At 51.7% G+C, this 24694-nt stretch overlaps 1 protein-coding gene across 1 annotated transcript; it reads right to left on the bottom strand.

Annotated features, from left to right (window-relative positions):
- Positions 1-593: 593 nt before the first annotated feature.
- Positions 594-24694, bottom strand: Vil1 (villin 1). Its single transcript, XM_005330468.5, has 20 exons — positions 24574-24694; positions 20014-20099; positions 19551-19625; positions 18186-18382; positions 17051-17159; positions 16828-16938; positions 15436-15638; positions 15255-15333; positions 14825-14923; positions 13986-14139; positions 13230-13330; positions 13006-13143; positions 12363-12521; positions 11170-11349; positions 10498-10643; positions 9696-9840; positions 9074-9262; positions 7581-7649; positions 6424-6564; positions 594-896 (listed from the first exon to the last, which is right to left on the bottom strand). Exons 2-20 carry the CDS (start codon positions 20086-20088, stop codon positions 783-785), a joined length of 2484 nt encoding a protein of 827 aa, XP_005330525.2. The 5' UTR covers positions 20089-20099; positions 24574-24694; the 3' UTR covers positions 594-782.

Raw genomic sequence — 24694 nt, 5'->3', positions numbered from 1 at the left:
TAACTCATTTGAAATTGTGGGCAATCGCCTTCTGTTGGCTTTCCAATTTGGACTTCATGCAGCAAACCAATGCCTGGCCATAGTCACCACTGAATTCCTGTGCTTTTCATCCAAGGAACCTAGGAAGCTTTGCAGAGGCTTCTGGCTAACAGTTTATAGTGCTGGCCTTAGCCAAGCCTTTCCTTTGCCAGTGGGCGGGTTGAAATAGTATTTGCATTTCATACTTTCCTAGACCCAGTGTGTGTTCAGCTCTCACTGGGTGCCAGTCAGTATTGTGAAACCCCCAAGAGGGCACTCTCCTTGGCCATTCAACTCTTCTTAAAAGAAGAAAGTGCCTTTAAATTACGGCCTGAAGAAGGCAGTGAGGAAAGTATGTGAAAAGAAGTCACTGCGATGGGAAGGAGAGAAAACTGCAAGGTGCCTCAGCCCACCTGCTGTAGATAAAAGTGAGTCATGCTAGGAAAACACCTGGGGCGGTGCCACAGAACGCCCGTGTTGGTTGCATGGAGTGTTCGGCTGCTCCTCTGTGGAAAGGCCTAGAACAAGATGATTAAAGTAAAAAAACGCCCTGGGATAAAATCAGTCCGACCACCTTTGTCTGATCACAGCCTCCTTGGGGAGGTGGCATCTTTCTGAATGAATAGGTTACTAAACAAAAGTGCCATTGCCACATACTGCTGTGCACATGGCAATTTCAATTGGCATGGGACTAAAACCAGTAATGACAAACGAAGCCTCACAAGCAGGGGAGTGTGCTGCTTTACAGCAACTACTCTTGCTTCTCAAAATAGTCCTTTTTCTTTCTTGAGATTTTGTTGCTTCCATCGAGGCAGGGCAGAGAATGCAGCTGGTGTCATCCCCAGGGCCTTGGTGAAGTCATCAATGGACAGGTGCTCCTAGGAGAGACGATGGGCCAGAAGGCAAAGGTCAGAGTCTGCCAGGGTTTGCCCAGATGAGTCATATAGGTGCGGCATATAATGAGTCAAAGAAGAGCAAAAGCAAGCAATGTCATGAGGGCCTGGGGAGGAGTAGGTGGCATTTAGAGGGTTCAGAGGATCCCTGAACTTGTAACATGAAAAAATGGTAATACAGTAAATTGAGTTCCTTATTTTTGCCAGGGTCAAATTCACATTAGCCTGGAAATAAGAATTAGGACATTTGACTCAAGGTTGTTTAAAGCTCTTTCCAGGTTATTCTTAGTTTTCCTATCAATAAAATGGGAGACATTTTATTAAAAGCCAATTTTCACTTACTTTTTAAAAAATATTTTTGTTGTTGTGGACAGGCACAATACCTTTATTTTATTTATGTGGTGCTGAGGATTGAACCCAAGGCCTCACACAAGCTAGGCAAGCACTCTACCAGTGAACTACAACCCCAACCCTTCACCTGCTTTTATAAAGATGAAAATATTGCATAGGAAAAAGTTTTTTGGGGGAAAAAAAAAAAGTAGCTGTTTCATCTGCCTTCACCTATTAAACAGTGAAGCCAACCTGGCCCACAAAATAAGCTAATGAGTCTTAGGGCATCTGTCCCAGTGTGGCTATGTGAGATTATCACTACCACAAGAACCCATACTCCTCACGAAGGGTCTCCTGGCCCTATGTTGCTTGGAACCAAGCTAGCAGATCAGCTGTACAGGATGTAGGGCCTATTGTGGCCCTCATGGACAGAGGAAGCAACCATCTAACACATGTACTTACAAAGACACTGAGGCAAACTTTTAGTCCTCTGGTGCATACATGTTTTCAACCAACCAAAGATTGAGAACATTTGGAGTGGATGAGAATTGTGTGTTTAGCCAAGTGTGATGGCATATGCCTATCCAAGCTACCTGGAAGGCTGAGGCAGGAGGATCGTAAGGTCCAGACTAACCTCAGCACCTTAGCGAAACCCTGTCTCAAAAAAGGCTGAGGACCTAGTTATCAGTAGAGCATTTGCCTAGCATATTCGAGGCACTGGTTCAATCCCAAGTATCACCAAAAAAAAAAAAAAAATTGTGTCTATACTGAATGTGTACAGATGTTTCTTATCATTGTTCCCTTAACAATAAGTGTAACAACTGTTTGCATAACATTTACATTGTCTTAGATATTTTATATTGATTATTATACTTTGAAGTATACAGGAGGATGTATGCAGGTTATATGCAAATACTATGTCATTTTATATAGGACTTGAGCATCCCTGGAGTTTGGTATCATGGGGAATCCAGAAATAAATTCCCTGTAGATACTGAGGGCTGACTGTGTCCCTGATTTCAATCAGTACATGCTTCACTGCACCATCCTGACTCCTCCTGCCTTGAGTGGTTTCAGGCATACTGTGAGGTTTGCTTTCAAATCTCAGTCCACCTGCAAGTGTACTACTGTGCTTGCAGTTAACTGGAGTTTTACCATTACAGATAGCTTCAGCCTTCCTGGCCTTCAGTTTTGTTCCTGACTAAAAGGCAACACATTAAATCTCATCAGTCTCCTAGTCCATGGTCAGTGTAGCAGCCAGATCATTTTGTAGGAATGAGTTTTGCTTAGAGATTCTGGGAGGGTAGCTGCAGAAAGTAGAATGGAGAAAGTAGAATGGAGAAAGGATTGTAGGAGGAGAAGCCAGGAAGGCCAAAGAACGAATTCTGAGCCAAATTTTACCTAGCTGTTTTGAAAACTAGAGAGCAAAATAGCATTCCAGCTCCTCTCATGCTGTGAATGAAGACTAGTTAGCACAATTTCACGAGTTGACTCTTGACTAGGAGGTCACCTTGGGAGTCACTACCTGACTAGGCCTTGGGTATCTTCAGCCAGGAATTGACTAAAGGACCTTTGTTCCCAACTTTAAGATGATATCATTGTGATATTATTTAAGGCAGCCAACTGCCCTCTGGGCATACTTTAAGTTATATTAACAGCATCTCTCAGTCTTCATCCCTGCTCCCCTAGGCATGGAGAGTTGAACAGTGCAGGGATGAGCATAGTGGGTCTTTTTAACATCTCAGGCTACTCTGCTAAAGTGGAGTTGCCTTGAGCCCCAATAAGGGACTTCCAGAGAGCCCTGCATGGAACAGCTGCTTGGTAAACACCTGCAATGGATTTCAAGCACAGGTGGATCAGGCCCTCCAGTTCTTTAACCTATCATTAGATTTGCCTCCCACCCCTAGGCATTCTCTCTTCAAGGTTTCCTGGAGCTGGGTGTTGGGAACCTTTCTATCCCCAGGCAGGGCAGTGGAGCACTTTGTCTTGGAAGAGAGGGTAAATAAATATGAAAGTTTGGAGGGGGGGGGAAGTGCTGCCAAACCTCAGGTTCCTCATAACTGTGACTGCTGTGTCCCAGGTCTCCATAAATGACTCTACTCTGCCCTCTCTGGCCCAGCCAGGCTGGCTCCTCAGCTCTTTCAAGATTGCTGGACTCTGACCGCCACCCCCCCCACACTCCACCCCCCCCCCAAGGCCAAATAGCAGGGACTGCCCATCCCAGGGTACTTATGTCTTTCCATGCTCTTGAACTCTGCAGGTCTGCCAGCTGATTGCCCCCCACGCCCATATCCACCCATATCCGTCTCCCTAAGGTTTACTCATCAGGGTCAACACTTAGATTACCTTCAGCTACTACCTGCAGCCAGATCTGCCACACTCTCTTGTTACTGTGTTTGCAGAAGGAAGAGAGGTCTGAAAACCTCTCCTACCTCCCCACGTGGCATTGAACTCTCAGTTCTACAAGAATGTACACTAGGGGCTGGGATTGTGGCTCAGCGGTAGAGCGCTTGCCTAGCACAGGCGGGACCTGGGTTCGATCCTTAGCACCACATAAAAATAAAGGCATTGTGTTGTATCCATCTACACCTAAAAAAAAATAAAAATATTTAAAAAAAAAAAAAAAAGAATGTACACTACTAGGGTGGTGCATGCCTATAATCCCAGCAACTTGAGAGGCTCAAGCGGGAGGATCATTAGTTCAAAGCCAGCCTCAACTTAGCAAGTCCCTAAGTAACTTAGTGAGACCCTGTCTTTAAAAAAAAAAAAGTAGCAGGGCACAGTGGCATATGCCTATAATCCCAACAGCCCAGAGGCTCAGACCGGAGGATCACAAGTTTAAAGCCAGACTCAGCAACTTAAATCCTGTCTCTAAATAAAATACAAAAATGGGCTGGGGATGTGGCTCAGTGGTTAAGCTCCCTTGGTTTCAATTCCTGGTACCAATACATACACACATATATTACTTCTATGATTAAAAAAAAAAATCAGCAACAGCTGGGCATAGCAATGCATGCCCAGAATGCCAGCTACTTGGGGATTGCAAATTTGAGACCAGCCTGGGCAATTTAGCAAGACCTTGTCTCACAGAAATAAAAGAGGGTAGAGATGCAGCTCAGTGGTAGAGTGCCCCCGGGTTAAAAAAAAAAAAATCACTGTTGATTGATTGGTCCTGGGAATTGAACCTAGGAGCGCTCTACTACTGAGCCACACCACAAACACCCCTCCCCGACTTTTTTTTTCTTCTTCTTTGAGACAGTGTCTCACTAGGTTGTCCATAGTGGCCTTAAACTTGGGCTCCTCCTACATCATCCTCTCAAGTCACTGGGTTTACAGGTGTGTGCCACCACATCTTGCTGGACAACTGATTTTATTTTATTTTATTTTTTGTAATTGTAGATGAACAGAAAGCCTTTATTTTATTTACTTTTATGTGGTGCTAAGGATCAAACCCAGTGCCTCACACATGCTAGGCAAGCACTCTGCCACTGAACTACAGCCCCAGCCCCTGGACAACTGATTTTTAAATAAAAAACCTGAGTCCCCTTTGCCTCTGCCATGTGGACTGTCTTAGTTCATCAATAGCCCACTCCAACCTCCTGTCAACCCTCTGTTCCATAACATTGGCTGCCCTTCCCTCTGGAAATACTTCCTTTATGCCTCCAGAGTATGATAGTAACAGTGGCACTCAGAAGTCCTGGTGTTTGCTTTGGCTTTGCAACTTGCTAGTTAACATTAGGCATGTCACTTCTTTCTGAACCTTAGCCTTCCAGCCACCTCACAGGTGGGAGGATTCAGAGAAAACACTCCTCTCCTCCAAGGTAGACAGCAGGATGGAAGCACTCTGGAACAATCTACATCCTCCATAGGTTTTAATGTTATGGGAGAAACTGGGCATCTGTCTTCTATAGATACCTTGATTCATTTGTAAGACTTTTTTATGGCTGGGGATATAGCTCAGTTGGTAGAATGCTTGCCTTGCACGCACAAAGCCCTGGGTTCAGTCCTCAGCACACACACACACCCCCACACACACACACAGACTTTTTTATAACTTTTTTAAAAATATTTTTTTAAATTTTTTTTTAGTTGTAGGTGGACACAATACTTTTGTTTTTTACGTGCTAGGCGAGCGCTGTACCACTGAGCCACAACCCCAGCCTCTATGCACACTTTCCTCTCAAAACACTTGAGCTAGATGTGCAGTCCATTGCAGATCTCATGAAGTGGGAATGATATTAGAAGTGTGACTTTGAAAAGTTCTTGCTGTACTCTCCCCTCATGTGAACCTTGCTACCTGCCAGGGTTTTCTGTCTCACACTCCTGATCCAGTAATTTCCTCCTAAAGACTTCTCTGGGCATCTTTTTCATCTCCTCTAGGCTCCCACCTCCTCTTAGACAATGCCGTCTTCACATCTCCTAACACATCTCTTTCTGGGCTTTCACCACCTCCTAGTATGTTCACTGGGCACCTAGGGTGATCTTTTTGTTTGTTTACATACTAGGGATTGAACTCAGGGGCATTCAACCACTGAGCCACATCCCAGGCCTATTTTGTATTTTTTTTAAAGACAGGGTCTCACTTAGTTGCTTAGTGCCTTGCTTTTGCTGAGGCTAGCTTTGAACTCGTGATTCTCTGGTGTCAGCCTCCCAAGCCTCTGGGATTACAGGTGTGCGCCACCACACCCAGCGTAGAATGATCAAAACTATTAAGTCTGACAGCCACTGATTCAACCATGTGACCCCTGTTTAACTGCAGGATGGACAGTATAGTCCTTAATATGGGACAGAAGGCCAGCCAGCTGTCCCTCCCCAACTCTGTGCTGACTCGTGTCTCTGGGTTCACACTTGTGTTCCTTCTCCAAGAATAACTTGCTTTGCCTCAATAATTAATTCTTGTCTGCCTTTCGGAAGGAAATCTCTGAGTAAAACAGGCTCCTTTTCATAACACTCTGGCTGACACCTATACTTCATCGCTGAAATGAGTGCTGTGATCGGGCTCTTCTGATCTCTGTCCCCCAGGATGTAAGCTGGCAAGAGGGTGGACCCAGGTCCGCCTTGTACACTAGAACATCCAGTCCCATTACCCAGTCCCCTACAGAACCCAATCTGGGAGCAATTAAGTTGTCCAGCAAATAGAAGAGCCATATGTTTTTGGTCCTGATTGGGGAACCAGACCCACCTCCTTCCTGCTGGGGTCCACACCTTCAGGGAGCTCCTCCACAGGCTTGTTCACCAGCTGCTCCAGGGGAAAGATGGGCAGTGGTCCAGAACTGAGGCTGGTGTTGGCATTGAACATGTCCAATTTGGGGCTTATGACCTCCTAGAGAAGGAAGGGGCATTGGTTTCTTCAACTGGCTTGTGGCCCCCTCCTAGACTGCCTTCCTCTCTAAAGTCAGCATTGACTCAGGGCACCCCCTTCAAGAAATGTTCCATGATCTACCCCACCTCGACACGCACACACATGCACAGGCATAAAGACTGGACCCAGGAGCTGGGAGCTTAGTGGTCTGTATCTGACAGAAGTCAGTTGGTATTAGATGACTCTCTGGTTCAATGACTTACTAACTTCTCCATGGCTTTCCCCCAGAGTTTGAGATCAACCCTGGACTCCCATCTGTTAAGAAACTGTCATCCAGAAATTTACTTAGCCTTGGCCTATCTTTCCAATCTGCACTGTCAGTCCACTTATTGAGTGCTACAGGGTTCCCAGCCTGAAAGAGCCATCTGTCAATGACCACACTGTGCTTATGAAACCACTTCATATTTCTGCAGAATTAGCCCTGTCTTTACTCCCTGTTGGCCTGTGAACTCAGAGGAAAGGCTTTGACTTCATATTCCCATATTCCAGGCCTACAGATAAATACATTCCTCTTAACTACTTTAGAGATGAAAGACTTGCACTTATTCTGCCTGGAGACATGATCCCAGGGATGATGGTGTCCAGAGATGTCATTATTTCCCCAACTGCAGCCTATGAGCTAATTGCATCAAACTACCTCTGGGTCTTTTACCTAAAGTATACAATTCCAGGGTGTTACCCCAAAATCCACAAATCAGAATATTTAGGAATGGGGCTTTGAAATCTGCATTTTGATATGCTGCCCCCCCCAACATCACCCAGACTCCTATGCATGATAAAAATTGAAAACCATTTCACTAGGGAAAGGAAAAATAAAACACTAGAGGCCCTGCAGTTAAACAGCAAGAACTTCCATGAGAAGAAGGAGAAGGAGAGAAGAGGGCATTGACATTTCTGTCTGGTAAGTTCTCAGCACCCATGGGAGCATCCCACTGCCAACATCCAACTCAGGGCCCAGCCACCTTCTCCGTACTCACAGCAGTGATCTGGCTCCAGTCCCCAGAGTTCGCAAGCTCTGCCTTCAGGTCCTCATAGGATTTGGTATTCTGCATATAAAGTAAACAACTGTTCAGACCCAGATCTCAGCAGAGGAGACAAGAGGCCATTTTCCTTCAGGAGTTGAAAGAAGGCTGATCTAGGTCCTAGTGGTGAGAAGGGAAAGAGGAAGCTCAGAGGGCTGGAGGAGGCCCTGAAAAGGAGATTAAATGGTGAGGATGGGTCGACTCAGTGGCACATGCCTGTAACCCAGCAGCTCGAGAGGCAGACACAGAAGGATTGCGAGTTTAAAGCCAGCCTCAGCAACTTAGCGAAGCCCTAAGCAACTCAGTGATACCCTGTCTCAAAATTTTAAAGAAAAATAAGAAATGTCTGGGGATGTGGCTCAGTGGTTAAGCTCCCTGGATTCCATTCCTAGTACCAAAAGGGAAAAAAAAAAAATGGTGAGGATGGGACAAAGGAGCTGACAGATCAGAGACAGGCAGGCCAGGCTGCTAACCTGTCCCTGCTCAGCCCAGTGTGGGGATGGAGAGTCACATGACCACCCTCACCATAGAGCCCATGTGAGCAGCCACAAGCAGCCAAGAACCCATCCACACTCTTAGGCTCTGGGGACCTCAGGGGTCCTAGACACTGGAGGGAAGCCCTGCCGCAGAGGAGCAAGAGGAACACAGGGACCATGACTCCCCAGGGACTGCACCTCTATGGCCGCAGGCCTGGCTCCTGGCATGGCAGATCACAAGCTCCCCACTCTCATGCTGAATGAATGAGGCTGAGAGAGAAGCCCACACAGACTTAGGGTGAGGGAAGGGCTGCCAGGGCCACTGAGTTGGGCACTGAAGTGTGTCTTAGGAGGCCTGAGACTCGCTGCCTTGGGGTCCTCAAGACTAAATGGCCCATCAGCTACAGGTTTAAAAACTACATATACACAAAATCTCGACTTGAGGAAATTATGCATCCCTAAATTCACCTGTTGTGCTAAGTAATCAAACCCAGAGCCATCAGGCCAGGCCTCTCTACTTGGGCCTTCCTCCTTTGGGGAGGAAAATCTTCACTGGTTTCCACCCACCTGTGGAGCTAGGGAGTATTGCCACAGCCTCCCAAGTCCTAGCCTTGGTGGTTTTTTTGTTTGTTGGTTGGTAGGTTGGGTTTTTTTTTTTTTGGTGGTGCTGGGGATTGAACCCAGGGCATATGTGCATGTGGGACTCTAACAACTGAGCTGTAGCCCCAGCCCCCTAGCCTTGGTTTTTGACAGACTTCCTTTCCTCTCCCTCACCAGGGAGGCTCCATGGCCTTACTGAAGTCTTGCTTTTAATTCTAAGCCCTAACCTTTTTTTCAAATAAGCAGGTCACATGTCCCAAAGGAGGAGAAAGACCTGTGGCGTCTACCGTCCTTGGGTGTCCCTTGAAGAAGCCTCCTAGTAGAGAAGGATGTGCTGGGCTGCGAGGACCAGGTGGGGCAGGGGCCACTCACACTCCACTTGAAGGGATCCCACGCCAGGAACCAGCCTGTGAAGGTGGGGGGCTCATGTCCCTGCTTCACCACAATGATGGGGGTCTCGGGGTCGCGGCCACTGGGATGGGTCTTGAGGTACTCTTGCACGGTCACGGCCGCGGCCTTCTTCTCCTCCTCGTTGGCATGCTTCCCTATCCAGAAGAAGACCTGCGGAGCATCCCAGCAGCTCAGTCAGCCCTTCCTGTCCTCCCCAGCCCTCAGGGCTCTGCCTCAGGTCACTGAGATGTCCAAGAGTAGAGCCCCAGCCCTGTGCTACCTAGTGAAATGACCTTGGGTGGCCCATCTGGCTTTGATTTTGCACAGGCCCTACGTGGATGTTCTGCACACGTGTGACTCCAGCATCCTGAGCCTGAGTGTCCAAATGTACCTGCTGTCCCAGGAAACAGAAGACAGGGGAGAAAAGGCTCCCCCCTGCCAGCAGCCCTACGGGACACAGCCCTTCCCCTTCCTCCCTTCTGATCCTGGTGTTCATATGCCATTCCCAGGGAGAAAGAACAAGGGACCCCAAAACAGTGATGCTTACCGACCCCTAAAGTCATGGGGGCTTCTTGGCCCTGGGGACTAAGGCCCTTGGTCCTACCTGGTCCCAGACATCCAGCAGGAACACATCATCTTCCTCCAAGTCATCCTGATTGAAGTCTGGGATCTCTGTGGCCAGGAAGCGCCCAGTCTGGTTGGAGCATTCGAAGAGCCGGGGGGCGATGGCCAGGGTTTCCTCCTGTAGTCTGCAGAAAGAGAAGGTTGCATTGGCAGGAGGAGGTTGTGAGGGGAGGAAACCTGAGGACACAGACTCTGAGGGGCTCCGACATGGAAAGGCCATTGCCTCACCAAATGTCCCATCTTATGATTGACAAAAGTCTTCTGCTCAAAGAAGGAAATCCCCACTGCTGTTCTGGACATGAACTCCACTGGCTTTTCCATAGCCCTGGTAGGAAGTTCTTCCTGATATCTTCCCCCATCCCTCCTGCTGCTACAGCAGTACATGCTCTTTTGCTTTTGAACTGGGTGGTAGTCATGGATATTTTTTTAGAAAGACCATTTGAAAGAGGCTTTACAGTTGGTGTTCCTCAGCGACCTGGGCTTTTGTCGGCACCTAAGGAAAGGAGTTAGGCTCTGACACCTTTGTGAAGAGCAAACAAACGCTTAGCTCTGCCCTCTCTTTAAGCTGTGGCTATGAACTCCTGTTGCCAGGGAAACACTCCATCAGGGTCTGTGTATCCCATGGTGGGCACAGGGGCACAGGTCTGTGCCCCAGAGCCTCAAGCCCACAGGCTGCCCCTTATTCATCTTGTAGCCCTGGGCACCAGGGACAAGTTCTCAGTCTACTCCATGCAGTCTCTGGATGGGGTGGAGGTGCTGGGAGCAGAGGACTCGACAGTTACCTCTTGGTATTGGCATAGGGGGCCTTCCCACCCAAGGCCATCCAGAAGTTAGCTGGTTCCTGCCCTTCTACCACCACTTGCTTCTCCGTCCGGGAAATGGTGTCAGCAACCATCTTGGCCATCTCCCGTTCGTCCCCACTACAGCCCTGGGAAAGAGAGAGGACAGGCCATGCTGGGGGTGGAGGGGGGACCTCTCTGGTGTCAGTGCCAGCTTCTCTCTGCCCAGAGCTCCAGTGTCTGACTCCCTGGATCATGGCCCATGCATCCTGGACACTCCAAAGAACAGCACAGGAGACCAAAGCATCCGCACCCCACCTCAGAGGGTGGAAGAGGGATTCCAAGAGGCTGTGAGTCCCTGCTACAGAAATTAAGGGAGAAGCTTAGGGTAGTGAAAGACCCCAAGGCATAGATGCAGACCAACAACACTGGGACAGACGGAATATCCAGAGACAAACAGAACAAGTCTGACCCCAACACAGAGGCAGAGAATCAGAGACTGTTGGAGGTGGGGAGATTGTCAGGCCCAGAGCTACAGAGCTGGGAGATTGGGCTACCAAGGGGCTGGAGACCCAGCAAATGGGGTCTGGTTGCCAGGGGTCCTACCTTCACCCAGTCTGCTTTGAGACTGAGGGACTCACTTGGGGATAGGAAGCCACTAGACCCAGTGCATACCTTTCCACACCACAGATAGCAACAGGATGAGGTCTTCAGGATGAAGACATCATTGGAGTTGAGGGAGGTGGCCCGGGCTGGGACCTCAAAGGCCTTGGTGTTGTTGGCACTGGTTCCCCGGACCTGGAACAACCTCGTGGAGGGTACAGGCTCCAAGTTGTTGGCCCGGGAGGTGCCTCCCTATAAGGGTGGGAGAAGCCAGGGAGAGGGGCAGGAACAACTCAGTGAGGAAGACAGTGGGGGAATCCAGGGGCACAGAGAACCAGAGAGGGAGGAGGAGGGTGGGGTGAGGCCTGCCCACCCCTCTAGGTCCTCTGATAAACCATTGCTAGATTGATCCTTCCAAAAATGGCCTTCATTCAGGCACTTCTTTGCTCAAAATCTTTCAGTAGTTCCCCGCCGTTTTATAGACTAAAACTCCACACTGGTCACTTCTGCAGGCTCACGTGCTCTCCAAACCCTGGAGTTGAGCTTGGCCAGCTTCCCACTGTTCCCTGTGGAGCCTTCCCCTGGGCCCTGGACCTTGCAGTGTCCCCTGCTTTGCAAACCCTCCTTTTACCTCCACCAAGCTCTTCAGCTCTGCCCCAAATGTCAATACCTCCTCAAAATCCCCTTCTCACCATGAACTAGCTCCATGCCTGGTCCCAGGGACTGCCTTCCTGGCACCACTTTGAACTCAACTTTTATTTTGCTCATTTTAACAACAAAGGGCTCAGGCTGTGAGTTCACGGCTCAGACACACCACACCACTATCCTTTTCCAAAAAGATGGTAAGCCATATTAGTCTGCCACACCTCTCCTGGCTTGGTGAATTACAAAGAACTGGGTACTTAGAAGATGCTCAATAAACAGATTACTGTTTAAATGGCTGTATGAAATGTCTACTTCACATTATTGGAAGACACCAGTGAAGTTTGGACAGGTGCCTCATTTAGGCAAACCAGAAAACATTTTATGTAGAAGGTTCAAGGAGTTGGGCGTGGAGGTCAGACTGTGCTTACACAGGGCAAGGGCTTCTTAGGTATTATTTCTAAAGTTGTCAAGTGGTGGTTTCTATTAGCAGTTCACGTAGGTGATAGAACCCCAAATGGTCCTGCTCTCTGAGGAATGGACTTCGCCCTGAGCCCCACCCACACTGCCTGTCCCCTTTCCCGTCTCCTGGATGCCCAGACGCCTCAGTCCAGCAGCCACACCTGGTAGACCACCATGCGTCCCTTGAAGATGGACATGAGGTGGGGTGGCTCCTTGCCCATCGGGACCCGGATCTGGACCGGCTCATCATTATACTTCTGGTCCAAGACAACAGCTTGATAGGCCGAGGCTGCGATTTCATCCTGGCTGGCCTGGCTGCCCTGGGGATGAGTAGGAAGGCGGGGTGGTGTGCAGTCAGCCTTAGAAACATTCCCTCCCCAGCACTGACCTGGCCCCAGCCCACTGTCTCCCCTCAAACCTCAGCCAGGCACAGCCAGTAACCCAACCTGACTCATGTCCCAATTCCACTCCAGCCCCCAACCCAGTGAGATCTCAGCCCAGCCCAGCCCTGCTCTCCTGATCCCTCCTTCCTCAAGGAAATACCACCCTACCTACCCCCAGACCCAAGCGTTTCCCTCCTCCCTCACAAACCCCAGGGAGGGAGATTCAGAGAACCAAGAAAGAAAGGGCTGTGAGTGGAGGCACCCCATAGGGTTTCACAGCCAAAGCTGCCCCAAGAGGGCATGGGCTGCCTCTGGGGGAGTGAGCGCCCCATCACCAGGGATACTCAACCCAAGACTAACAGTGAGGCATGGTGGAGGGGCGTGAGTGGGCTGTGCTCCGGTGGGATGTGGCAGGGTCTACCTGCCAGATGTAGAGCAGGTAGTGCTGCTTCTCGCCGATGAGGTAAGTGTAGAGCAGCAGGTAGCAGTCTCCCCCATAGAAGTGGCCTAACCACTTGGATTCCACGGGCACCAGCTCGAGGTCTTCAATGCGCCACACCTGGGGCGAGTATCAGGCAGTGTAAGGTCCAGGCCAAGCTCCACCTCCCTTCCCCCACCCAGCACGGGCCTCCGCCCCTCACACACCTGCACCTCCCCGCTCCCGTCATCCACCATTTTCTGCTGGGCGGCCACCTGAGGCTGCACGTGCATGGATGTGGCATCAAACTTCACCTGCTCCACTTTGGCTGGAGTGGGGGGAAGCATAACATCAACTGTTACCAGCCAAGAGGACTGTCACCCGCATCCTCACAACAGTCCTGAGTGGTGGCTACAGTTCTTAGACCCATTTTATAGATGAGGAAACTGAGGCTAGAGAAATTCAGTAGCTTACCCAAGGTCACACACGTGCAAAATAACAGAAACTACAGAATCACATCCCCATGCCCTTAAGACACCTGCTTCATTAATTCCTCCCAGAAAAGCCACCAGGGACAAGAAAGGGACAAGAGCAAGACTTCATCTTCAGTGAGTCACATTTTGCTGACCCTTGCAGTATCGGACTTCAAGTATCTCCCATCCCAATAGACAGCTCCATGATGACAGAGGCTTTTATCTCTCCCAGGACCTGGCACCAAGTTTGCCTCAGCAAATACTGTCTGGCGAGACGCTGTTTGGATCCCAAGAAGATCCAACCCCATTCCAAATGGAAGGCAGGTCATTTTTAACTCCCTCTTGTGACAGCTCTTCATGCAACCCGTGCAGGAGAGTTTGGAGTCAGGACAAAAGTGTGCAGAGAAGAGGTGCTTCAGGGAGCGAGTGGGGGTATAGGCCAAGTTGCTCCCTGGCCCAGCTCCTGGATCCCAGCTCCCGCCTCTCAAGCTGCCCCAGTTCAGCCCTCACCCACGGAGCCCACGGTGTAGGTTTTGCCCAGGCCTGAGCTCTTATTGGGCACTGTCCACTTCTGGAAGAGCTGCTGGAAGACGGCTGACTCGGCCCCATCATTCTGCACCTCCACCTGAGTGCTTGGTGGGTACTGCTTGGCTTTGATGAAGTTCTGAAGAGAGAAGGGGCATCTAGACACTATGTGCCTTCCCAACCCCACCCCAAGGCAAGCCAAAGCCTGGCTCTCACCCCAGCCAGCTCCACTGTCACACCTGCCCCAGGTCCCAGACCTGAACACAACCCCCAAGCCCAATGCCGACCCCAAACCTAAGCCTACTCCAACCCCAACTTCAAGGTCAAACTTGACACCATCTCAAACCTAACGTGGCCTCAAGCCTTACTCTGACCTCAACTCTGAATCTAATGCTGACCCCAAGAATATTTCTGATCCTAACCCTAAGACCAAATCTGACCTCTCGCTCAACCCCATCTTAATTCTAAGCCTCATGACCAGCCCTCTATTGCAAACCCAGTCCCATCACCCCAAACACTGACTGGGCCTGGTCCCAAGCTGACCCAATCCCCTTTTGTAGGAAGGTCAGCTACCAATTCCACTCCCTTCTCTACAACAAGCTCGAGCGAGGGGAGTAACAGCCCACATCCTGACGAGGTGCCAGGGGTGCCTGGTGGCTGGCTCCCTGGCCTGCAGAGAGCCCCCAAGGTGCCTACAGATGGCCCCTCAGCTGCCACAGCTGGGTCAGCCGGCCCCTGCCTGGCCCTGATCTAAGCCCACTTGCCCTCCTTGCGGCTGTTTCTTCCCTCGTCACCCTGACCCTCCTTCCCAATACCATCCCTACCAGGGCCTGGTTCATGGCGCCCTTCTTCTCCTCTGCATTGGCTGCTTTCCCTTTCCACACGTAGATCTTCAGGCCCCCCTGGTCCAGGATATAACAGTCCTACAGTGGAGCGAGAGAGCCAGTGAACCAGGGAGGGTCATGCACTCCTGCAATCCCAGCACCTCGGGAGGCCGAGGCAGAAGGATCTCAAGTCCCAGGCCAGCCACAGCAACTTAGCGACACCATCGCAAAACAAAAAAATAAAAAGGAATGGGATGTCACTCAGTGGTAAGGTACTCCCGGATTCAATCCCCAGGGCAAGAAAGAAAAAGACCCCATGAGAGCCTCACCGTGCTGGTGCCAGAGGCTGGGCTGGGCTGGCCTCCCCCGCACCTGCCCTAGAGCTGGGAGTTTGTGCTGCTTGGGGGAGAGGTGTGCCAGGCGCTCTCACCTCATGGCTTAGCAGGTCCTGTGTGAGTGGCCGAGTGGCAACCTCCCTAACCACCAGTTTTCCCTCTGAGTCAGACACACTGTGGGACGAAAAAGACACAGATGGGTCCAAGCCCCTCAGCCAGGGCATTCTGCCCTCGGGAAGTCCCCAGAACCCAGGAAGATCCCAGCCGAATACTCACTGGTACAGCTTGAGGGCCGCCTTGAGTGCCGGCTCCACCACCGTGTCGGGCACAGCTGCCTTCAGCTCCCTGCGCTGGCCCAGCACGTGGTTCATCACCTCCATCAGCTGCGGGGTGGCTGACTCGTTCTCCCCGTCCACCACGCCCACGTAGCTGCGCCCGCCCCGCTCCTGGTCTCGGATCTCCTTGGCTAGGGTCATGCCCTGCAGGAAGGCCCAGGGACCCAGGAAGGCTCTCAGGAGACAAAGCAGTATCAGCCACCCAAATCCCCCAGAAAAGCTCCAGTCCCCAGCAGCCACCAGGGCTGGGGCCAGGCATTTAAGGCATGCACGAGGAAGCCAGGTGAGAAGCAGGGGGCAAGCGGGTTTCCTAGTCAGCAACAGAGTGTTCAGGGAAGACTTGACGGACCTTTGGTTTTGACATTTGAAATTTGTGACGTTACTTTTGTGCAAGAGCTGAGCCCCAAAGAGCAGAGTACTGGACTGTCCCTTTGCACCAAAGCATGCCTGTGGACTCACCATGAACACACAGCCACACATGTGGCACTCGCCCTCCCCAGCCACCTCTCCTGTCCCAGGGCCTGCTGCACCTGCTTCATTCTCCAACCTTGGTCTTTGCTCTTATCTCATTTACCCAAATTCCCAGAAGACATTGTAAGATGCCGAAAACAGACCTCTGTCTTCTCCCCTGAGATCTTCCCAGGAAACAGGACCCCACCGATTCCCAGGGTTCTCTGAGCACCGAGCTTGGAGTCAGCCTCACTCCTCTCGGCCCCCACCTCATTCAGCAGACTCTGCCTGCCTCCATCACACCTGGAGGGCCACAGGGCCTCTCTGCTGGTCTTAGCCTCTTGCTGGCCCCATCTCCACTCAGAAGTCAGATGATCTTCAATGGCCAGCTGCACTAAGCGGAAACCCCCAGCCTTCCCGCCCCTCAACCTGTTCTCCAAGCTCCTGCTTCACTTCTGATTCCCTAATCCACCTCCTTCCTGCTCTAGGACCTTCCCACCCCTCTGTGTCCCAGAAGCCTCCCTGCACCCAGCACCATGCTCCTCCCTTCCTGTCTGTCTCTGTCACTGATGCTGAAGGCCAGAGTGAGGCAAAGCTCTGCCCATTTCATTCACCTCTGGACTCCCAAGGCCTGGCACAGGTTTGCCACACTGTGGGAACTCATCCCACCTAAGGGCATTAACCATGAGTATACACAGGCCAACTCCAACATGCCTCCCCCATGCACGTGGAGACCCAGGTCCGCCTTCACCACCGCCTTCTCCCTATATTGGAGAGAAGCTGAGGGCACTGGGGTCACCCAGGATGTAGCAGAGGTCTACAGGTTTGCATAGGGGGCAGAGCCTGGGCTGGTCTGCAGGAGCAGATGGGGTGAGAGGCTTACCCTGAGTCTCTCCATGCGGTTACTCTCTGGCCCATTCCACTGGATGATAAGTTTTCCAAGGTCCAGGAGGAAAACATCACCTCGGTTGAAACTATTCCAAGACATCTCCACCTGGGGGAGCCACAGACCCCACTCAGCCCATCCATCAGCATGGTCTCTTGACACGCCTCCCTGCCCAGCAGTCCTCCTCATTCCCTGCCGGGTGCCCAGCAGGCCTGTCTACCTCTCCGGCCACCACGTTCCTCTTGCCCTTGACATGCAGCAGCCGCTGGACATCATAGGAGTTGGTCTCCACCTGCTTCATGCCAGAAGCCACACCCCCTTTCCGGATCCTGGGGAAAGGAGAGCCAACCTAAGGGAGTAGGCTAGGAAATGATCCGAGCCCTCTCCTCCCAGGTCCTGGGATGTCTGGCTGCCACCAGGGCCATTTAGGGGCCCTGCTGGGACTAAGCGAAGGGGTTGAGGCATTTGGGGTGCAAACTCTAAGGAGTCTGTCAGTGTCCTGCAAGTGTGAAATTGGTTCTTTGAGGTGCTTTTGCAGGTGACCCTGGTAGTGAGAGCCCCTTAAAGTCTGCACCCCCGATGCCCACTCATCCTACACTAGCCCTTGCCCTCAGAGGGGCTGCAAAGCTAGGGTCGTGGTGACATGGATGGTAGGACAAGTGAATAATAAAGCCAGGTCCCTGAGGACAGGGGATGAAAGTGGAAGAAGGAGAGGTGCTATTCAAATGCCCAAAGGAGTGGATGGCTGCTGTAGTGTAGGGAGAGGAGAGCAGGACAAGGAGAGGGGACTGTGGCTCAGGACAGCTCCCAGCCCACTCCACAGCTCAATAGCAACTGGGCTGCAGAGCACTTGTTCCCACGGGGAAAGCCAGGAGGCCAGAACCTCCAACCTGACATGAGGCTTGGCTTGCTTAGAGAAGGGGAGCGGCCACCTGCCCATCAGCCAGAGGCAGAGGGGACTTGAGGTGATGCCCTGAGGGTCTCCTTAGGTTCTGAGCTCTCAGAACACCAGACAGGAGCTGATTGACAGAACTTCAGTGGAGATATGGATTTCAGAACAGCCTCCGGCGCACCCAAGGTACACTCAGAGGGAGGGGGCTGAGGAGGAATGGCAGCAGAAACAGGGTCGGGGAGTGGAAAGGCGGAAAAGTCTGTAGAAGCTCACGTGAGCTGTCCCTTGGCTTCCCCCACAGTCTCAGGCTCCCTTCCAGGCCTGGGTCACCTCCCACCTCCTGGGGTCTTCTTGTCACCACAGGTCTCAGGATTCTTGCCTCTTCAGCTCAACCCCCATCTCCCATCCCCACCTCTGAGCCCCGGGCTCTGTCTCCCTCCCTCACACAGCGCTCCCCTCCTACACAAGGCCCTGCTTGAAGTAGCCTCGGAAGGCCTCGCTCTCGTTGCCCTGGACCTCACGGTGCTGGACAGCCCGGCCCTTCAGGAAGTCATCCATCTGCGTCGTGTAGATGGCAGCCGCCCCCTGCTCATCCTGAGAGGAGTCCTTGCCAATCCAGTAGTGGATGTCATAGGACAGGTTGCTGCCTGTCTTGTGGATCTGGGGAAATGGGGTGCTCAGTGTACCCAAGGCCTTGGGCTCCCCACAGCCCCACATCCAACTCTGCATAGTCTCCCATGTACTTGGGGCCTGGGCCACAGGTGAGCTTGGCACACGGGGTGTACACTGGTGTGTCCCTCAGTGTCCATAAGGGAGCTAGGACCTCTGTGGATACCAAATTCTGCCAATTCTCTGGTTCCTTGTGTAAAATGACATATATCTTAAATCATCTCTAGATTACTTAGAAACCCTGAACTGGGGGCTGAAGATGTGGCTCAGTGGTAGAGCACTTGCCTAGCAGAATTGGGGTCCTGGGTTCCGTCCCCAGCACCCCAAAATAAATAAAGTGTAACTGCTCTATAAATCGTCATGAGCCGGTCATGGTGGTGCACGCCTGTAATCCCAGTGGCTCAGGAGCTGAGGCAGGAGGATCGCGAGTTCAAAGTCAGCCTCAGCAATGGCGAAGTGCTAAGCAACTCAGTGAGACCCTATCTCTAAATAAAGTTCAAAATAAGACTGGGGATGTGGTCTTATTGGTTGAGTGCCCCTGAGTTCAATGCCCAGTCCCCCCCTAAAAAAAAAGGCAATAGTTGTTATGCTGTATTTTTTAGGAAATAATGACCAGGAAAAAAAGTCTGTACATATTCAGTAGAGATGCAATTATTTTTCCAAATATTCTGCATGTGGTTGGTTGAATCTCAGAATATTCTGTAGGTGAGGAGGATGGCTACATGTAACATTATTATGAAAATACACAACACTGCTTCCTATTTACATCAAAGACCGGGTTCAATTGTTAAATAATGTATTTAAAATTTTAAAATGAGTCAACAGAAAGAATACAAATGCCCTGGCAGTTGGGATGGTCCCAGGGTGTGGTGAAAATCCAGAAGTCCCAAACTGAGGACTGCGGTGTTACCTGCCAGAAGGTCCTCAAGACTGAGTCCACAGAAGTGGCCTCAGCTGGGAGTTGGGAAGCTCCAGGGCAGGGAGAGCCTTTTACACGTGTCTCTGTCCCTGAGGAGCTGCCACGGGCTGGGTACCTGGGTACCCCTAGAAACACCAGCTGGGTAAAGTCAGGCCAGGCCTGCCCACCGCCCAGGCTCCTCCGTATCACGCGGTGGGCTTTGCTCTCTGCTCAGCCCCCTCCCCTTCCCAAACCACTCACAGCCAGGAGCACATAGCAGTCACCATCGAAGAAGCTCCCATAGGTGCTGGACGGCACGGGCACCATCTGCATGGCCTGCAGAGAGGAGAGGGTCAGAGGGGAGGCCGGGCACCATGAACCCTGAGGCCAGGGAAGAGGGAGAGGAGGAGGAGGCCGGGGCCCAGGAAGCCAAGCAGAGGACGCATGAGGAGGGGGCCACAGCAGGAAAGATCAGGGCCTTGGAACAAAAGGAGGGAAGAGGAGAGGGGAGAAAGGAAGCCAGAGATTGTGAGGACCGGAAGTGGAGAGGAAGGCTGCCAGGCAGGTGAGGAGGAAATGGAGGAGAAGGGGCGCAGTAGACAAGGGGTGAGGATGAGGCCCCAAGTGAGGGTGGAGCTGGCAGCAGGTGGCAGCAGGTGACAGAGGGGCTCCAGGCAGCCCCACAGGGTAAGACCAGGAGCAAGCCCAGCCTGCGGGAGCTCACCTCGATCCTCCATATCTGCACCCCTGGAGTGGTGATGTTGAGGGAGCCTTTGACTTGGGCGCTCAGGTTTGTCATGGTGGAGATGCCTGGGGAGAAAGTGGGTGGGAGTCAGGGCCCAGGGTGGGGGTGCCCTGGGTGTCAGGTGCTAGCCCAGCCCCACAGGGCACCCAGCTCCCTGGAGCTGCAGGTTCAGGACCTTGGGAAAGAAATGGAGCTGGCTCCGCACTCTGGGCCCAGCTCTGACCTTGACTCTCACTCAATGCCTGTCCTGCTGAACAGAGCCCACCCCTGGCACCCAAGCCCCTTCTTTATTTAGACAATTTCTCTTGTTGGAAATGTGTTATCAAAGCTGTGTTCATTTTTTTTTTTTTAAAGAGAGAGTGAGAGAGGGGGGAGAGAGAGAGAGAGAGAGAGAGAGAGAGAGAGAGAGAGAGAGAGAGAGAGAATTTTTAATATTTATTTTTTAGTTCTTGGCAGACACAACATCTTTGTTGGTATGTGGTGCTGAGGATCGAACCCGGGCCGCACGCATGCCAGGCATGGCGCGCTACCGCTTTGAGCCACATCCCCAGCCCCTGTGTTCATTTTTTAAAAAGATCATACCAAGTTTCTAAAAAATGGAAAAGAAGAAAATAAAGGCTCAGCCAGGTCTGATGGTACAAGCCTGTGATCTCAAATGCTTGGGGACTGAGGCTGAAGAATCAAAAATTTAAAGCCAGCCTGGGTAACTTAGTGAGAACCTATCTCAAAATAAAATAAAAAGGGTGTGGGGATGTGGTCCAGGGGTAGAATGCTTGCCTAGCATGCAAGTACTGCAAATAAATAAATAATAAAAAATAAAGGCTTAACAGGGTATGCACCCAGCAGAATCCAAGTGTTCCAACACTTGGATTCTTACACTTACACTTGAAGTTTGTAGTAACTGTGTTCACGATAGGCAAAAGATGGAAGCAACCCAAATGTCCATCAGTAGATGAATGGATAAACCAAAAGGTGTGTATATTGAACACTATGCAACCCTAGAAATGAATGGTGTACAACCTACATACATGCTACAACATGGATGCACCTATGGTAACCAGCAAAAGAAGCTAGACATGAATGACCACATACTGTGTGACTACATTTACGTGAAATACCCAGAATAGGCAAATGGTAGAAAAAGAGGCAGTGATTGCCAGAGGGCTGCTAATGGGTATGGATGGAATTTCCATTTGGGATGATGGGAAAGTTCTGGACCTAAATAGAAGTGATGGTTGCACCACGTTGTGAATACTGTATTGAATGCCATCCGAATCGTGCTTCAAAATGGATAAAATGGGACAAGAGTGGTGACACAGGAGTGTAATCCCAGGAGGATCACAAGTTCAAGGCCAGCCTGAGCAACTCTGTCTCAAAATTAAGAGAAAGGCCTGGGAATGTAGTTCAGTGGCAGAGAACTTGCCTAGTATGTGCAAGGTTCAATCCCTAGCACCACAAGGGGGGAAATAGTGTTTTGCCACGATAGAAAAAATAGATGCAAGAATTTCCTGCTCCTCCCCAGTTATGGACCCCACAAGGTCAAGGACCGCTTCTGCTTGTTCAGCACCAACTCTCCAGCAACTAACAAGGTGCCAGGACATGGCTGGATGAATGGATGGATGAAAGGAGGGAAAGGGGGAGAAAATGAGACATGAAGGAGTGAACCAACGACAGACTGAACCCTCCACACTGTGAACCAGCCTTTACCCACTAGGCTGGCAGAAGTCACCGTCCCCAAGCTTTCTCTAACCATGTTGACTTTCTGTTTAGACCTTAGCTGTGTTCTTGGCCCCAGCTGCTGATCAGAGTCACCTGGGGCTTTTTAAAAATATTGATACTGCCGTGTTCAGCCACATCCCCAGGGGCCCTGATTTAATTAGACCAGGGTGGGGCCCAGCCCCAGGTACTGTGTTTTCTGCCAATAGGAGGTAGGGCCTAGGTGCTTTCGAAAACTCTCCAGGGTTCCTGATGTGAGCTGGAACAGAGATCCACTTGTCCCTGGTTACTCTCATCCCTAGTTCCTCAGTCCCCCTCCACCAGATTGAAGGCCACGTCATTCTTCATGCGCCTGCCCCAGCCTGGCAGGAGGCACCCTGCCTGACTGCTCCTTGAACTAGTGAATAATGAATGAAAGATCATGTGGCCCCAGGATCAGGCCTCAGCACCCTGACAGCCTCAGCTCTCCACTCAGATCTCTCTATCTAATCTCTGCTTGCACTTTGACTCTGAGTCACATCTTGAAGTAGTAAATGGCTTGACCTTTTACTACTTGGAGACACCCTCTTCTGAGCCCTGAGAAGTGGCAGCTCTCCCTGGTGCTCTGGAGTTAGGGGGCAAGGCCCTTGCCCAGCCTGGCCGGCCCTGCCTTGCTGATCCAAGCCAGATTGCCTGCTGCGTGTTCCTAGGAGGCCCTGGGGCCTGGACCCTGCCGGATGCCCCTGTGGGCCCTGGCCTCCTCTATCAGGTATTCCTCAACACCAAGAGTCTCCAGGGCCCCAGGCCTCCTGGTTTAGCAGGACCAATTTGGGCACAGAGGAAGAGAAGGCTTTCTGTTTTATTCCAATCGCCACCTTAATCTCTACCCCCACTTCTCTAAGAGACTCTTTGGCCTTCCCTGGCTGTAAAACATGAATCCTCAGGAGAGTGGGGAGAGTCAACTAAATATGTGATCTCTGAAGTCCACCCAGGGCCTGCCCTGGTTCTAGGAGTGAAAGGCAGCCACAGGAATGAATGGCGAACATGAGAGGGGACTTCCTATTCACCAGAGATGGGATTTGGGGTTCACTTTTCCTCCCTAAAAAATCAGGATTGGGGCCTGCAGCAGCCTGAACAGTGGACAGCCTCTTAGGGCCAAGGACAGGCTGGGGAACTGACCCTACTCCATCCCATGATCTACAGCTCCCTGCTCCCTACCCATGTCTGTCAGAGCAGTCGCCCCTTCCCACAGCCCTAGTGGGATCTCCACACCCTCCTGCCTCCCCTAAACTGCTGGGCCCCTCACTCCCAACCCCCCACCACCCATGACAAGGGCCCTGGTTTGCATGTGCACTACCTCCCCCCGCAACTTCAACCCACTGACTCCCCCTCACTCCTGGTCCCCTCTCTTCTATGTCCCTAGCCTGGGAAGAGTACTGTCACCCTGGAGTCCAGGAGTGCAGCATCCTGGCCTCCTCCCCTCTGCTGCTCTTCTATCCACCTAAACTCTGACACACCCCTGCCTCTGTCTGCGGTCACTGCCTTCTAGAACACCAGCCTGCTTGCTGCCCAGTCCCTGGGCTGCCTCTCACTGCTGCCCACTCTTGCTGTTCCCATTCCCTCCAATGAACGCCCTCCCCATCTGCCCTCCCTTGTCTGACCCTTACACACTCTTCCAGACCCAACAAATATAGGTCTAGTTTCTTCCCAGAAACATTTCCAGAATCCTCCAAAGTGTCCTGGGCTGATGCCTCTCTTGGGCCAGCACCACACCATGATGAAAAGACCTGTGTGCAAGTCTGAAGTCTGTGAGCACAACCCAGACACATTCACGTCTGTAGCCCCAGCTCCTAGCTCATAGTAGGTGCTCAACAAACACGAAGCTGAAAGACTGGACTGTGGAATGCCAAGAGAACCTTTTCAGGGCCCTGGAGGGAGTCAGGGTCCTGCTCTCCACCATCTTCCCTTTCTTATCGGCTGCCCTGTCATTCTCATGAAGCAGATGTGAGGACCCTGGGGGTGTTGCTGTAGCTCTTGGTTCCCAGTTATGCAGCTCTAAGCTGAACAGGGATGTTGTGAAGCAGTCGGGTGAGGTCCTTTCCTTCAACAAGGGCACTCTCCGGCCTCCCCAGGACCAAGAGGGCATAGGACATGGACACCCCCAACCCCTCCAACCCCAAGGTTCTGCGATAGGAGGATGATCCTGGGAAGAGGGTGGCCAGGTGTGACTCTGAGCTGGACTCGGGCCACAACACCTCGGGGGACAGAGGGCAGGTCCTGGCAGAGAAGAGGTGTCCGGGTGTGACTGGAGCCTAAGGTCCCCCAGCCTCCAGTCCCCACCCTCCCTGCCACTCTCTGCGCACTCAGCGTTCAGTTCCTGACGGATGTTGCTCACACTCTGGGATCCAAGAGGCGAGGACCCGGAGGTCCCCGAAGGGTTAAGGGAACAGCGACACAGAAAGAAGGAAGCCACTTCAGATGAGGGCAGAGAGGAGCTGAGGGGTAAAGAGAACGACGGAAACCAGGGTGACAACTAATCCCGTTCTGTCCAGGACTCACCAGGTTTAAAATCTAGACATTCCGAGCCCCAGGATCCTCCTGAGCCCTGAGCAATCCAGGATGGTTGACACCCAACATGGGGTGGGGGCTAGTCCCAGAAAAGGTGCTGCAAAAGTCTCTCCTTGGAGGCCCAGGACAGACACGCTGAGCTCCTTGCTCTTTCCAGAATCTCAGAGTTCCCTCCCCACGGCACAGCACGAGAGGCTCCAGGCTGCCAGGAAGCTGCAAGGACCCTGCCCGCTCCCACCACCTGTGGTCCCCGCGTGTGCCACTGGGTTGTCTTACCTGTCTGGAGGAGGCAGCTGCCACCTGGGAGATCTCGGGGAGTTGTGGCAAGCTGGCTGCAGGAGAGCGACCTTTGTCCTCACCTCCCCTCCTCTAGGAACTGCCCTCACCATATAAGGGA

This window comes from Ictidomys tridecemlineatus, chromosome 7, assembly GCF_052094955.1.
Source record: "Ictidomys tridecemlineatus isolate mIctTri1 chromosome 7, mIctTri1.hap1, whole genome shotgun sequence".
Taxonomy (NCBI): domain Eukaryota; kingdom Metazoa; phylum Chordata; class Mammalia; order Rodentia; family Sciuridae; genus Ictidomys; species Ictidomys tridecemlineatus.
Note: the sequence above shows the minus strand (reverse complement) of the source record. Positions and strands in the feature narration are given on the sequence as shown.